At 38.7% G+C, this 16,802-nt stretch overlaps 1 protein-coding gene across 2 annotated transcripts in view; it reads right to left on the bottom strand.

Moving 5' to 3' along the window:
* Window positions 1–14,192, bottom strand: part of CAMSAP1 (calmodulin regulated spectrin associated protein 1) — a 139,479-nt gene extending 125,287 nt beyond the window's left edge. Inside the window, exons 1-2 of one of the 2 annotated variants that reach the window (XM_053695738.1) lie at window positions 13,899–14,192; window positions 2,345–2,507 (exon numbers count right to left, since the gene is read on the bottom strand). In XM_053695738.1, the coding sequence (XP_053551713.1) occupies window positions 2,345–2,507 (163 nt within the window). In that variant the 5' untranslated portion in view covers window positions 13,899–14,192. Of the gene's footprint in view, window positions 1–2,344; window positions 2,508–6,956; window positions 7,059–13,898 lie in introns of those variants that run through there. The other variant, XM_053695739.1, reaches the window with a different exon arrangement.
* Between the last annotated feature and the right edge of the window lie 2,610 nt (window positions 14,193–16,802).

The raw sequence follows: 16,802 nt of genomic DNA, 5'->3' as shown, positions 1-16,802 counted from the left end.
ATCACAAGCTCCTGGCTGAGGCTGGCTCTCTTTTTGCAGCTATTTTGTCTGCAGCAGAAAAGAGACGCACAGATGGTGTTGAGGTGCCTGGGATGCATAAGTAGGGTTTCGCCAATTTTGCCAAGGTGGGATATTTATCTTTGTTAGCTCCACCAATGCAAAGTTTTTCCTCCTTGGCAAGGGGCCTCTCAATAAAGTAAGCCTGGACTTCATTCCAACATAAAAATATCTTAAATATCTATATGCACTGGTAAATAACCAGCTAAAAGGGTTAGGAAACAATATCTAATACCTTCTTAAAATAACAAATATATACTAGAGGCTGAATCTTGTACAAATCACAATTTAATAAAAATTAAAAATGTAAAAAAAGTGCTATAAAGACTATATATCAATAACAGAACAAAGCCTTACACATGTATTTATACAGTACATATAATCAGCAATAGCAAGCAATCTGCTAATAATTGTGCACATCAATTCAAATAACAAATCCCATCAATCTAGGGCTAAGTGTAAATAATAAGCTCAGCACTATATCATGCAAAGCATATTCCCAAATCACCTGATTTAATATAAACAATCCAAATGATAACTCCTGGATTATGTGGAACCCAGAAATAATAGGAGTAGTTGTAAACTTAAAAAGAAACTAATTCCTGAAAAAGTGAAAAGTAGACGTCTGTAGATGTCCTTTAGGCTAGACATAACCATAAAACACAATACCATGTGCAGGAGTTCATTGGAGAGAAACAGCTAGTGCTGTGTGCAAACCAACAAATTTCAGACCAATTAAACGATAATGAGATTCTTTGACAACTATTTTCATAATAGATTATTATCGATTATATTGATTAGTTGTTGCAGCTCTACTTTATTAGGTACACCTGTTCAATTGCTTCATAACACAAATTGCTAATCAGCCAATCACATGGCAGCAACTCAATGCATTTAGGCATCTAGATGTGGTGAAGACGACTTGCTGAAGTTCAAAACGAGCATTAGAATGGGGAAGAAAGGGGATTTAAAGGGACAGTCAAGGCCAAAAAAACCTTTTATTTTTCAAATAGGGCGTGTAATTTTAAACAACTTTCCAATTTACTTTTATCAACAATTTTGCTTTGTTCTCTTGGTATTCTAGTTGAGAGCAAACCTAGGAAGGCTCATATGATAATTTCTAAGCCCTTGAAGGCCGCCTCTAATCACATGCTTTGTATTTGCTTTTCACAACAGGGGAGAGTAGTTCAGGTAAACCATATAGATAGCATTGTGATCACGCCCGTGGGTTGTGGCAGACACTGCACTAATTGGCTAAAATGCAAGTCAATAGATAATATCTAAAAGTCATGTGATTAGGGGCGGTCAGGAGATGCTGAGATACAAGATAGTCACAGCAGTAAAAAGTGTATTAATATAACTGTGTTGGTTATGCAAAACTGGGGAATGGGTAATAAAGGGATTATCTATTTTTTTAAACAAAAAAAATTCTGGTGTTGACTGTCCCTTTAAGTGACTTTGTATGAATGGTTCAGGCTTGTGGCGGTGTAATGGTGTGGGGGATATTTTCTTGGCACACTTGGGCCCCTTAGTACCAATTGAGCATTGTTTAAACACCAACGGCCTACCTGAGTATTGTTGCTGATCATGTTCATCCCTTTATGACTACAGTGTACCCATCCTCTGATGGCTACTTCCAGCAGGATAATGCACAATGTTGCAAAGCTCAAATCATCTCAAACTGGTTTATTGAACATGTGCTCCAATGGCCTCCACGGTCACCAGATCTCAATCCAATAGAGCACCTTTGAGATGTGGTGGAATGGGAGATTTGCATCATGGATGTGCAGCAACTGCGTGATGCTATTGTGTCAATATGGACCAAAACCTCTGAGGATTGTTTCAAACACCTTGTTAAATCTATATATATGCTACGAAGAATTTAGGCAGTTCCGAAGGCAAAAGGGGGTCCAACCCGGTACTAGCAAGGTGTACCTAATGATATAGATATATATATATTAAAAAAAACATCAAGCAGGGGGATCTGCACACACAATAAACTTCCAACTTACAGGGTGCTCTGGGTAAGAAAAGTAAACAAATGAAATAAACAGGTCCCGCACTCTCCGCTGTGAAAACACAAACGTTTTTAATTGAACGGTGACGTTTCAGGGTAGTTAGCCCCTTCCTCAGACAGTTTATTTCATATATATTTATTAATAATAAATACATTTCTGTGGGACCCTCTCAGAAAAAGCACTGAAACTGTTTAAATGTAATGAATGCAAAAAGCTAAAATTGGCTTCAGCACAGGTGTGTAAAATAAATGTGACAAACTGTTCCTTACCTATCCCATAAGCTTTAGCACATATCCACTGTAAGTTAGCAGCAATCTTTGCTCTGAATGAGTCATAAAGTTCTAGTGGAACAACTTCTACAGCACAGTCCGTATAGGAATCCATTTTCCTTCTGATGCTATCGCCAGAAGCGCAGACACCAACGTCCACCATCTAAAATAAACAATGACAAAGGAAGTTACATTAAACCATTATGAAGATTGACAGTTTTTTTTTCTCTCAGTCCTTTTACGCCAACTATTTTCTTTATATATATTTTTCTGTTTGTTTCTGGTACGTCACCTTTTTTTTATCAAACGTAATGCTCATTAAAGTATGATATTAATCATGCCACAACGCTCAGTGTAAACAAAACATAACTGAATATAAAAACACACGCAGTCGTTCAAAACCCAAGGCAACCACTGACACAGCACATGTTTGCGTTTAATCACATTGGTAGATCAGCTCATCTGAAAAACAACTGAAATATAACCCCTCAACTGCCAGATAGTGTAGAAGCATCATCATTTAATTAACAAATACATAATAGTGATAATGCAAACTGACAAATGTTATAATTTACTTTCATTTCTGTATCCTGCAACAGCCATAATCCACATTTATTAATAGATATGTATTCTCTTCAACAAAGAATTATCTAGGTAGTGTGCACACTATATTGCAGCGGATTTGCAAGAATGCTTTTGAAGACAGCACTGTGCAATGCATAACATTGTTAAAAGCAATCTGGCCAAATTACTGCCATACATGCACGCTCCTGAACCCACCTACCTGATTTTCAACAAAGGACACCAAAGGGAACAAACTAAATTTGAAAATTGTTGGGTTTATGTAACTTTAATGGATGTTGAGAGTGTACAGTAGATAAAGTAATTTGGTGAAGGATTTTTTTTTTTTTATTTATTAAAATTGCACACTATCTAAATCATGAAAGCTTAAAAGACACATGATACCCCAAATTTTTCTCTCATGATTCAGATACAGCATACAATTTTAAGCAACTTTCTAATTTGCTTGAATTATCAAATTTTCTTTGTTCTTTTGGTATCTTCTGTTGAAAAGCAGGGACGTAAGCTTAAGAGCGTGCACGTCTCTGGAGCACTATATGACAGCAATTTTGAAAAAATGTTATCCATTTGTAAGCTGTAGTGCTCCAGATGCCTACCTGGTATCTCTTCAACAAAGAATATCACAGGAACTAAGCTAATTTGATAATAGAAGTTATAAAAAAAAATTTATTATTGTATGATCTGTCTGCATCACAAAAGAAAATGTTTGGGTTTCCTATTCCATTAATTTTGACTTTCATGGCGCTTTAAATCAGCGACCAAACATGAACAACTGGCTGGACTGTTACACAACAACCAATGCAGCTGAAGAATAACTTAAAGGCAAATTAAACACTTGGAGATGGTAATATAAAATGATAAATCTTATATACAAAAATTACTCTGCAATATACTTTATTTATTTTGTCCCCTTTTCCCGTAATTCCATTCTAAAATTGTGAGCTTTTCAGTTCCTATTAGAAATGGATGTGCAGAGCACTGTTATATTCTGCACAGCCATTGGCTGCACACTCTAGTGACCTATTTATAACTGTCTCTAATTGGCCACAGCAGAGAAGGTAACCTAAGTTACAACATGGCAGCTCCCACTGTTTTATAGACATTAAAACGTTATACTTATTATTTCAATATTTAACCCTTTGAGTGCTAATGACGGCTCTGAGCCGTCAGAGAGTTTCTCACTCTGGTGCTAATGACGGCTCAGAGCCGTCATGAGCACTCTCCCACCTTGAGGGAGATCTGGGGGCTCCTTACTGCTGCTACCCCGGCGATCGTGCCTGTAGAGTGACAGGCATTGCCGGGGCTTCACGTGATGCGCGGTGACGTCACGTGCAATTACATGATGACGTCACTGCACAACTTTATTTATACTTAACAATGTTAAGTATAGGAGGAGGGGGCATGCTGCTTAGAAGCCTGTATCTCAGGCATCTAAGCAGCTACAGACCCCCAAGACCCACTGTTGGAAAGGTAATCACCTAACCTTTCCAACAGTGTAAGTCTTGGGGGTCTGTAAAAAAAAAAAAAATATATTAGCACCCAGGTGGGAAATGGCTTAGCAGCCAAAAGGGTTAAACAGCTAATGAAAAACTTTAAAAAAAGCATCTACATGTTATTCTCAGACTAATCCTTTCTTTAAATGCTTCATTCTATCTAGTATTTATTTAGTGTTTAATGTCCCTTTAAAAAGGGAAATTCCAGCAAAAATTGGAATCCACATAGATGCATTTCAGTTTTGAATAGAAGCATTTTTGTAATATACTTGTAATAGCAAACATGTTTCTAATAAAAGTTATAGCTGTTTCAAAAGTGTATTTAAGTATGCACCGTGCACCAGCATTTTAAACACAGCACTTGCTTAGAGAGTCTAAGGAGCTTGTACCATCTGTAATGACTCAATTTGTCAATTGCTGACATGATTACAATCCACACTGGCACTCTCAGTAGCTGCAGTATTTAAAATGCTGGTGCACTGAGAATATCTAGGTATGCATCATATCACGTGCAGAGAAAAATGCTCACAATAAAACAGTGATAACTTTTACTAAAAGCATTTTTGCCAATACATTTATATTGTAAATATGTTTCTATTCAAAGATGTAATTCATCTGTGTGCATTTACATTTTGACTGGAATGTCCCATTAATAATAAATCTAAATCATAATTTTAGATACAGAAAGCAGCAAGCATATTGGTGAGCCATACAATTTTTTAGGATCTTCTCGACAATGGTATTTATCTATAGACTAGTCCTAAAGCCCGTTCACACGGGCCATTTTTTGCAGTACAGCGGTCCCACCCCTTGCTCTCTCCCCCTCTCTTTTGCTTGCGCTCTCTCCCCCCCACTCTTGTGCTCTCTTCCCCCCCCCACACTCTTGTGCTCTCTTTCCCCCACACACTCTTGTGCTCTCTCCCCCCCCCACACTCTTGTGCTCTCTCCCCCCCCCACACTCTTGTGCTCTCTCCCCCCCCCCACACTCTTGTGCTCTCTCCCCCCCCCACACTCTTGTGCTCTCTCTCCCCCCCCCACACTCTTGTGCTCTCTCTCCCCCCCCCACACTCTTGTGCTCTCTCTCCCCCCCCCCCACACTCTTGTGCTCTCTCTCCCCCCCCCCCCCACACTCTTGTGCTCTCTCTCCCCCCCCCCCACACACTCTTGTGCTCTCTCTCCCCCCCCCCCACACACTCTTGTGCTCTCTCTCCCCCCCCCACACACTCTTGTGCTCTCTCTCCCCCCCCACACACTCTTGTGCTCTCTCTCCCCCACACACACACTCTTGTGCTCTCTCTCCCCCACACACTCTTGTGCTCTCTCTCCCCCCCCCACACACTTGTGCTCTCTCTCCCCCCACACACTCTTGTGCTCTCTCTCCCCCCCCCACACTCTTGTGCTCTCTCTCCCCCCCCCACACACTCTTGTGCTCTCTCTCCCCCCCACACACACTCTTGTGCTCTCTCTCCCCCCCCCACACACTCTTGTGCTCTCTCTCCCCCCCACACACACTCTTGTGCTCTCTCTCCCCCCCACACACACTCTTGTGCTCTCTCTCCCCCCCACACACACTCTTGTGCTCTCTCTCCCCCCCCACACACACTCTTGTGCTCTCTCTCCCCCCCCCCCACACACTCTTGTGCTCTCTCTCCCCCCCCCCACACACTCTTGTGCTCTCTCTCCCCCCCCACACTCTTGTGCTCTCTCTCCCCCCCCCCCACACTCTTGTGCTCTCTCCCCCCCCCCACACTCTTGTGCTCTCTCTCCCCCCCCCCACTCTTTTGCTCTCTCCCCCCCCTCTCTTTTGCGCTCTCTCTACCCCCATTCTTTTGCTCTCTCTCCCCCCTCTCTTTTGCTCTCTCTCCCCCCTCTTCTGCACTCTCCCCTCTCTTTCTATTTCTCTCCCCTCTCTGTTGTGCCGACCGTCCCCGGCCACGCCCCCCATCACTCCCCCTGCCATGCCCCGACCATGCCCGGTCCCGTCTGGCCACGCCCGGTCCCGTCCGGCCATGCCCACGCTCCTGCCCGGCCACGCCAACTTTCGCTGCAAACAGCATGGACTGTCAGGTAAGGCCAGGTGCGTTTGTCCTGTGCTGTCTCTACTGCACATGACAGCTTCGGACAAACACACTTGGCCTTTTATATAATAGGATATTTACAGAATTATTCAAAATGTTAAGAGTCAGAAGTACAGTGGCTTCCTGTATTCCATATTTTTTAAGCCCTGGTTTCAACTGTTATATTGTTTATATAACTAGGCTGGCTGTTATACACAAGGACAGGGATATAGATCACACAAAACCACAGATCAGAGATATACAGCTGAATAAAAACTCTGGAACAGAACTATAGAAGCAAAAATATTTGCATGTATTTAATAGAGCTTGCTCTGTATGATGTATAATAAGTGGTTTATTATTTTTTTTTATTTCATTTACTTTATTTTGTATAACTTCCCAACACTGACAAACAAAAACAATAATATTTGTAAGCACACACAACAACAACAAAAAAAAGCTAGAAAATGGATCTATAACCTGGTTGGGTTTGTAGAGCAAGCTAACCGTCTGCTTATGTGGTCCGTTGAGAGCTTATTACCCACACATCAAGCATACAAAGACAGCTGCTGACATGGCCAAACAAGAAAATCCCACCCTGCGCACCACTCACAGCAGTGCAAATCTCTAATGCCAGTAGATCCAATGTCAGTAACTGTCCTGCATGCTTCCTAAAAATATATTCCTTACTAACCCTACGCTAGCATACAGGCAAAAGCAAACAACTACACAGGATTGCACAAACATACACACCTCTATAAACCTGTTCTGGTCCCTCCCCATATATTTCATCAGCAAGTAACACAAAACATTCCCGTCTTGTCCCCAAGACACAAGTCAGGAGCAACTAGTAGGTCTTTATGTGTTAATCAGTAGATCAATAGTAGTCAAAAAACCAAAAGGTACGTTTTTAATCAAAACGGCTGCCTTCTAAACTTTGATGAATGAAAGTTCCCCTGTTTTTAATAGTATTTTTAAAAAACGGGCTTTCATTAATCAAAGTTTGCCTTCACTTTAAAGGGATATAAGCGACTTTTTCGCAACAGTGTAGCAGTTATTTTAACCCTTTCTGTTAATGTTAAAAAGTGGGAACAAAAGAAAAATGCTTTAAAAAGGATAGAAAAGTCAAAATTAAAGTTGCAAGAATCAGATGGAGCATGCAATTTTAAAACACTTTTAAATGCACTTCCTCCTCTTGGTATCCCTTGTTGAATAAGAATACGCACATATCCTACACTAGTGGGAGGTAGTTGCTGATTGGTGCCTGCATACATTTGTCTCTTGTGATTGGCTAACTGTAAGTGTTTATCTAGCTGACAGTAATGCAATGTTGTTCCTTCAGAAAAGGATAACAAGAGAATGAAGCATATTTAATAATAAAAGTACATTTGAAATTGTATGTTCTATACGAATCATGCATTACATTTTTTTGGAGTTCCTGTTCCTTTAATGTGTTACATGCAAGAATTAGTAAAAAAAATAAAATGTTCTAACTATGTGTCTAACTCCTGCAAAGAGGTTAAATTCAAAGTTAGAGACAGCCCCGAGCAGCAAAGTGCTACTGAGACCTAGCTGATCACATCTTGTTGTGTAACCATTGCTGCATGTGTGTGTCCCAGACAGTTTAAGCCTTTCATGACAGGGTCAATTAGTCTACATCGGAACAACGTTCCGATGTAGACAAATTGAAATCACGCAATCATGAGATTTCAGTTATGGGATCAAGCCAGGGGGCGTCCCTACGATGCTAGGAACGCCCTCCAGACCGCAATCGCATCCAGGAAACGCAGTTGGCTTCAGGACAGCCAAACGGCTAGGACGTTCTATTCCGTCCTTACGGCGCTAGAACTCAGCGCGGTTAGGACAAAATAGAACGCCATAACGGCATTAAGAGTTTTGAAATGCTGGTGCATGATGTTGGGCAAAAAACAGAAACGGTTAATTTAGCTACAGCTGGCAATGGGTTAAATTCCATATAGACTCATAAACAAGTTAAGAAAAAGATCTGGCTCCTAATTTTTTGGGGGGGGTAAACTTCTAGATTTTGGACAAATCTGCTGTGACTTATGCCAAGCATACAAATACATTACATGGATAAATCCCAATTCACTAAAATCTAGGCACCCCGGTCCTCTAACCCCTAGTTTCTCAACCTGTGGTACGTGTACCCCTGAAGGTACTTGGGGCATTGTCAAGGGGTACTCCAGCGATTGGTCTTCACCCCCTCCCCATGTAGCTATTGTAAACATGAGTTAGCAAACAAAGCTGTGTTTCTCATTTCTACCCTTGAGAATTCCTAACAGGGCAGAGTGTGAGTATTTCACTGCCTAGTTGGGACCACTGTTCAATCACATTCACCTCAAATTGGTAAAACCTTAGATGTGCTTAGATTCTGGCTTGTTAGTGACATATGAGGGTTACTGTGACCAAGTGTCACAGAAACAAGTGGCAGATAAATGTGCCACTATGAAATAGGTAAAGTTTATCATACTGAAGTATGCCGCAGTAAAACTAGACAAATAAACTGTGCATGAAATGGTTATTAAAAATAGAAAGATGGTATCATAAATATTACTTTCCTCATCATGCATAACAGTTTATTTACCTCTGTTTTAATGTAACAAGATACAAAATTGCATCTAATTATTAATATCAACGGACTACATATATGTGTTTTATGTGTTTATTATTTTCTGTTAATATTACCAAATATTACGTTTTCAGAAAACATAAAACAAATATCTGATTCTTATATAAAGTATTCACTTCATTAATATATCTGATACAAGCTTGTGAAATCAAGTGATAAACACAATTTCCATTTTTGCTTATGTAAAAGATCATTTATGTGCTATAGTTGGGGTACATGGAAATCAAATGAATGCCTACAGGGGTACTTGCTACAAAAAGGTTGAGAAACACTGCTCTAACTCATACTGGTAAACAAACCACAATTTATACTTTCAAAGCTATCATCCAAAACACTATAAAAAAAAAGAAAAAAAAAAAAGTATACAATGTATTTTATCCTGGATCCTACCTTCATTATAAGACAGGAGGTGAACCAATGGCACAAGTTCCCATATGGTACTCATAATACATTTGCAAGCACTGTAAACACTATAGTGTTTGGTTTCACTGGTTGGCATAATAGTGCTTAATAAATTGTTTTTTATCCTTTAATATATTAGAAATGAACCATGAAAAATAACTTATTCAAAATAAATATTAACATATCTTTAATGTACCCTCAGATTTTCTAAATAAAGGTGTCAGGGGGCACTCAAAAGATCCTTTGTTTTAGATTATTGCAAGATTAGGCACACACTCTAAAACACCCCTGCTATAAGCAAACAAACTCCCAAAAACCTAGACTTTACTATAATATTAGCAGGTACCATAACATCACAGAATTCTCCCCAGAACATGTTTAATGGGCACACTGCCCAGCTGATTTTACAGACCACTCATCTAAAATGTATGCCAACATTTAAGGGATACTGAACCCAAATTATTTCTTTCATGATTCAGATAGAGCATGCAATTTTAAGCACCTGTCTAATTTACTCCTATTATAATTGTTTTCTTCATTTTCTCTGTATCTTTATTTGAAAAAGCAGGAATGTAAGGTTACGAGCCAGCCCATCTTTGGTTTCAGCACCTGGGTAGCGCTTACTGATTTGTGGAGACATTTAGCCACCTATCAGCAAGCGCTACCCAGGTGCTGAAACAAAGATAGTCCGTCATGTATGCTTACATTCCTGCTTTTTCAAATAAAGATAGCAAAAGAACAAAGAAAAAATAGAAAATTGCATGCTCTATCTGAATCATGAAAGAAAAAAAATGGGTTCAGTGTCCCTTTAAAAGGGACAGTCAAGTCCAAAAAAACACTTTCATGATTTAAATAGGGAATGTAATTTTAAACAACTTTCCAATTTACTTTTATCACCAATTTTGTTTTGTTCTCTTGGTATTCTTAGTTGAAAGCTAAACATAGGAGGTTCATGTGCTAATTTCTTAGACCTTGAAGACTGCCTCTAATCTGAATGCATTTTGACCACAAGAGGGCATTAGTTCATGTGTTTCATATAGATAACATTGAGCTCATGCACGTGAAGTTACCCTGGAGTGAACACTAATTGGCTAAAATGCAAGTCTGTAAAAAGGACTGAAATAAGGGGGAAGTTTGCAGAGGCTTAGACACAAGGTAATTACAGAGGTAAAAAGGGTATTTCTATAAAAATGTGAGTTATGCAAAACTAGGGAATGGGTAATAAAGGGATTATCTTTCTTTTTAAAGAACAAAAATTCTGGTGTTGACTGTCCCTTTAACCTAAAATGAGCTAGTATTCAATTTGTTTAATGTTTGATGCACAAACTATCACTAAATCAATCTATGTTAAATTATGCAATTAATGTTTGCTTTGGATAGATTAGTAACATTTATAAATAGTAGAAAATGTTATAATATTGAAGAATATTACACTGCCCCAACCTAGCTACTTCATAGTGCAACAAGGTTGGCAACATTTTCCATGGAGAACACTGCATCTCCACATGGCTACAGTGGTTCTTAAAGTAAATGTCAACTTTCTCAAATGAAAGCCCTGTTTTTAAAAATACTAATAAAAGCAGGGGCACTTTTAGTCATAAAAGTTTGCATTGAAGCCGTTCTTTTAAAATACTTACCTTTTATTCCTAGCAAGCGTGGAACACCGGAGCAGCAATTCCCCTGCATCCAGGTAATCTCTTCTTACGTCAGAAATGACGCATCCGGCTTCCTCCAATAATGGCTTCCCCCCAGAGCAAACATTGTCTGAGGCCACGCCGTGATTCTGACGTAAGAAGAGACGTCCTGGGGGTGGAGGAATCGCTGCTCCGGTGTTCCACCCTTGCTAGAAATAAAAAGGTAAGTATTTTAAAAGAACAACTTCAATGTAAACTTTCATGAATAAAAGTGCCCCTGTTTTTATTAGTATTTTTTAAAAACAGGACTTTCATTTGTGAAAGTTGACATTCACTTTAACCTTTTTTGCTTTGGGATACCATTTACATTATTTTGAAATTCATGTGACACCCCCAATTTAATTTGTGAACTCAATGTCACACAACTGTATAAACATGAAAACTCTATGAACTTTAATGGCCAACTTCCCAAGACAAGGGCCACAGAACAAAATTATAGAATCCTTAAAAGGGATACAAAAACGCAAAAATATACTTTTGTGATTAAAACAGAGCAAATTATTTAAACAAAAGTTTCCAATTTACTTCTATTATCAAATTTGCTTTGTTCCCATTGCATTCTTTGATGAAGAGATACCTAAGTATGCGTCTGGAGCACTACATGACAGGAAATAGTGCTCTTGCTAATATATAACATTCATTAAAAATCCCTGCCATATTGTGCTTCAGACGCGTGCAAGATCCTGAGATTTTTTTTCAACAAAAGATACCAAGAGAACAAAGAAATGTGATAATAGAAGTAAATTAGAAAGATGTTTAAAATTGCCTGCTCTATCTGAATCATGAAAGAACCATTTTTGGGTTTTATGTCCCTTTAAGGGACATATTTTATGGCTATGAAAAACACAAATAATAATAATTCCTAACAATGTCCATATTTTTAATTCTGCTTTTCATTGGGGCAATAAAAACTAACACAAAGGGCAGTATATTTGTCATCCCTGAACTAAGAATTATACATCACCATAAGAAATATCAGGATTTGAACTTTATCCTGAAATTCTATCATGAATATCTGGGATCTTTTCCCCCCATCAGGATAAATTTCATGCAAGCATTAGTTAAAGTCTGTGTGCCAACACAACAGTTGAAAATTACTGCTCTCTTAGTATACAACTTGCCCATATGTACGTTCATGGTTTCATCATAATGATATACTGGATCCCACACTACTCATAGCATTATGGGAACTGTAGTTCACATCATGCCAGCGGGTACCACAAAACAACTCCATCATCAACAACTCCATCACCTAGGCATCTTTTATAAAAGTACTGACTTTCAGCCAACCCAACATACACCAATACCAATCAGACTTGCTGACTTGGGTCTCACCTTATATAAACTATTTCCTGTATAAACACTGCTCTAGAACCCATCATAAATACACTACCACCAGTCCTCTGTTTCTTAACCTATATACCCTATTACTAACCCCCCTGCCATACTGCACACTGTACTCTTTCCCACCATATATACACTATTGTAAGGCACCTTACTATTTACATACTGCCCTTGGTGAAATATTACTTAGCATCTTCCCAAATATATACTATAGTCTCTAACACCCAATATCCCATATGACCTGGCACTTTACCATTCTTACTGTATTGAAACTTACCCTACATACCCTATTAAAAATCACCTTCCCATATATACACACTGTACTCTCTCCCAACATGTATGCACCAGTACTAAGCACTTAACTGTATATACACTGCCCTGGTTCTCACTATATACTTAGTTACTATACATATACTACTCTAGATACCACCCTGAATAAAATATTAATGAACACCCTCCCATATATTTATATGCACTTTCCTCTCTTTTCATATATACTATTATCAGGAACCTTACCATATCCACACTCTGCCATAACACATATCCTATAAAATATATTACTGACCACCCTCTAATATATACACACTGTACTCTCTGCCACCATAGAAACACCATTATCAGGCACCTTACCACACATACAACCCAGCACTGGGCCTTATCCTATAGGTTTGGACACTCCCTAATATTTACTATCCTCTCTTTCACCATATATACTATTACTAAGCACCTTACCAAACACACTCTGCCATGAAACAAATCTACTATTAATGTTAACCCTCCCATACATACACATTGTACTCTCTCCACCCTATATACACCATTATCAGGCACCTTACATTATACACACTGCCCTGGTTCTCACCATATACACATTGTTACATGGCACTATAGTATATATACACTATTCTCAATACCACCATCCAAAAAATATAAATTAGCACAATACTATATATTTATACACACTCTTCACTCTCACCCTATATATACTACAAGGCACCTATATACCCTATTACTGTTCACCCTCCTATATATGCACATTACCAGGCACCTTACCATACATCTATTAACTTAGATACCAACATACATAAAATATTACTGAGCACCCTTACATATGTATAGGTACTGTCCCTTATCCCACACTATATATACAAAACCCAGACACATTACTAGATAAACCCATTTACCCTAGGTAGGACTTTGTTATTCATGCTATCAGCAGGCACCTTACATTACATACACTGCCCTGTCTCCCATACAATGGCCGACTCCCCTCACACACACCTTCCCTGATCCCAGCCATTGTGCTGCACCTGCAGCGCGGCCCACACTTACCTCTCCACCCTTAGCAATGAATGGGCAGTGAGCTCAACGTGCCCCCGTCCGGGGAGAACCTCTTAGATACAGCAGGAGCGGGGTACCGCCGCGGCCTACATGACAACCGGGGGAGGAGGAGCCCGGTGCCGGCCGACCCCGCCCTCCTGTCACCGGGTGTCAGTCACTGGCGGAAGGTTATGGGCAACCTCCAGGATACCGGAGGGTTGTTTATGTATATATATCCAGACAATAGAATCTCTCGGTATTTTCTCGCTATATTGCAGCAGCCGCACGGAGAACTGGATCGGCGGTGTCCGGGTTGCGCATGCGCGGGGGTGACGCGGCCTAGACAGCATAGGCCACTCCTGGCACCGGGCTGTGTGAGGTACCCGGGCTGCTGACGGGTGCCTTTGTGCCATAGACAATAAGCTAGAGCCCAGACTATAAAGGACGAGCCGGTTATTGGTGACAAAAAGTAACTAAAGCATGAAATTGTCATCCCAACATACCAGGTTGCTTGTGGTTGCCATGGCAACAGTACAGCAATGTGGGGAGTCCATTTTGACTTCCATTAGAGCCAATGCAGTGTTTTTGTTTTCCTGAGTGACAGTCTCATTCATTTGTATAAGCACACACGGCCCCTTCTGCTTGGTTTTATAATAGCCATGGCATTCCCTAAGTTACATACAAGATACATGGCATTTCTCGTCCTTGGTTTTATCATTCGTTTTTATAAAAATGCGACATTTTCTTAAGCAATATATTACCACTCAGTTATTGAAGTCACTCAGTTTGCAGTAAATATGACACCCCTCATTCATTCTTTTTTTACATTCGGTATGATACCTCTGGTTCGTAAGTCAGTATAAAACTCAGTTTTTATTTTTTTGTTTACAATCAATATATGACACCCTCATTCATTTCTTAATTCAGAATGACACCCTCATTCATTTCTTTAGTTAGTATGACACCCCTCATTCATTTCTTTAGTCAGTATGACACCCCTCATTCATTTCTTTAGTCAGTATGACACCCCTCATTCATTTTAGTCAGTATGACACCCATCATTCATTTCTTTAGTCAGTATAACACCTCTCAATTATTTTTTTTTAATTTTTATTTTATTTTTTACAAACATGACACCCCTCATTCATTTCTTTAGTTAGTATGACACCCCTCATTCATTTCTTTAGTCAGTATGACACCCCTCATTCATTTCTTTAGTCAGTATGACACCCCTCATTCATTTTAGTCAGTATGACACCCATCATTCATTTCTTTAGTCAGTATAACACCTCTCAATTTTTTTTTTTTAATTTTTATTTTTTTTTTTACAAACATGGCACCCCTAATTCATTTCTTAAGGCAGTATGGCACCCCCTCGTTGATTTTTTTTTTAACAAACAATATGACACTCCTAATAATTTATTTTAATTATGACACCCACTTTTTGCTACAAATATGTCACCTCATTCATTTTAAGGTAGTATGACACACTTCATTAATTTTAATTTTTTTTTTAAATATTGACACCCCTTAATTTTTGCAATAAATATAACTCTCATTCATTTTTATAAGCAAAAATGGCTCCTTCTTGAGCATTTCTCATTCCTGATTTTTATCGATTTGCAACATTTTCCTGAACTAATATAACACCCCTCATACATTTTTACATTAAATGCCCCCCCCCATTATTGTTTTATTTCAATCCACCCTACCTCTTTTTTAATTAGTTTAGCACGCCATATTGTTTGAATTAATTATTGTTCTTTTTTTTTTTTTTTTTAATATAATTTTTATTGAGGTTTACATTGGAGAAAGGAAAAAAAGAAACATGAGAAAGAAGCAGCATACATTTATAAAGCATAATAATACAGCAGACAAAATATTCACCACAGAGCCCTCAATATATAGAAAACCATACTATCAATACTGATACCTTTTGATTCTTACTCTGTGGGAAGCCTAAACCTAAATTAGCAATAACTTGCGCTAGTAAAACTTTTCAGATATACTTGCATGCTTCTCATGTAAAAAAAACGAGCGATATCTACAGAAGGGAGGGGAAAAAAAAAAAATAACTCCCATGCTCTCTCCCCATCCTCAAAATAGGTGTTGCCTCCAGAATTCAGGGTATCTGTCTGATAATATTAATTGTAGAAAGTCCGGTGACTTACGGAAGTATCCTAACAGCTGTAGCTGAACCTCTCTGGGCTGACCCACAATTACTTTATCCCATTTTATCCTATAAGATAGGGGGCGCCCTAAAGTAAATAAATGAATAATAATTTGTGTCTCAATATAATGAATAAAAAATATATATACAGGATATCAGATCAATAGGTGAGGAAGTCAGAGAATATATCTCAATCAGTGCAATAAAAAATTAATAATATTAAAACAATTCCAAATATATAAAATAAAAGTCTCTGAGGAGTAGATTGAAGATAATCTAGGCAGCAATCTGTAGAGAACCCGGCCAGGATCCTATGAAGATGATCTATAAAACAGAAAAAAGAAAAATCCCATATCCCATTTTAGTAGGTAATTTTTTAGTTTTTTTTCTTCGAATATTAGTGGATCATATTGTTCTAACACCATTTGGTGTTGGATATTACATATAACAGAAGCTATAGTGGGCACATTCTTGTCCTTCCACACTTTTAGAATCATTTGTCTAACTAATAAGATTACAGTATTAATCAAAGATTTATTCTGGGTCTGGTCATGGACCAGGAAGAAAATAAATAGCGGGCTAAGCAATACCTTAGCCGGCAAAAATCTGTTTAGCCAGTATTCCACTTGTTTCCATAGTTTAATAGTTTTTGGACATGCATAAAAAACATGGAATAGATCAGCCAAGGGAAAATTGCATCTATAACAGGCCATATCATTGTTCTTTTAATCTGTATGATACACCTC

This window comes from Bombina bombina, chromosome 12, assembly GCF_027579735.1.
Source record: "Bombina bombina isolate aBomBom1 chromosome 12, aBomBom1.pri, whole genome shotgun sequence".
Taxonomy (NCBI): domain Eukaryota; kingdom Metazoa; phylum Chordata; class Amphibia; order Anura; family Bombinatoridae; genus Bombina; species Bombina bombina.
Note: the sequence above shows the minus strand (reverse complement) of the source record. Positions and strands in the feature narration are given on the sequence as shown.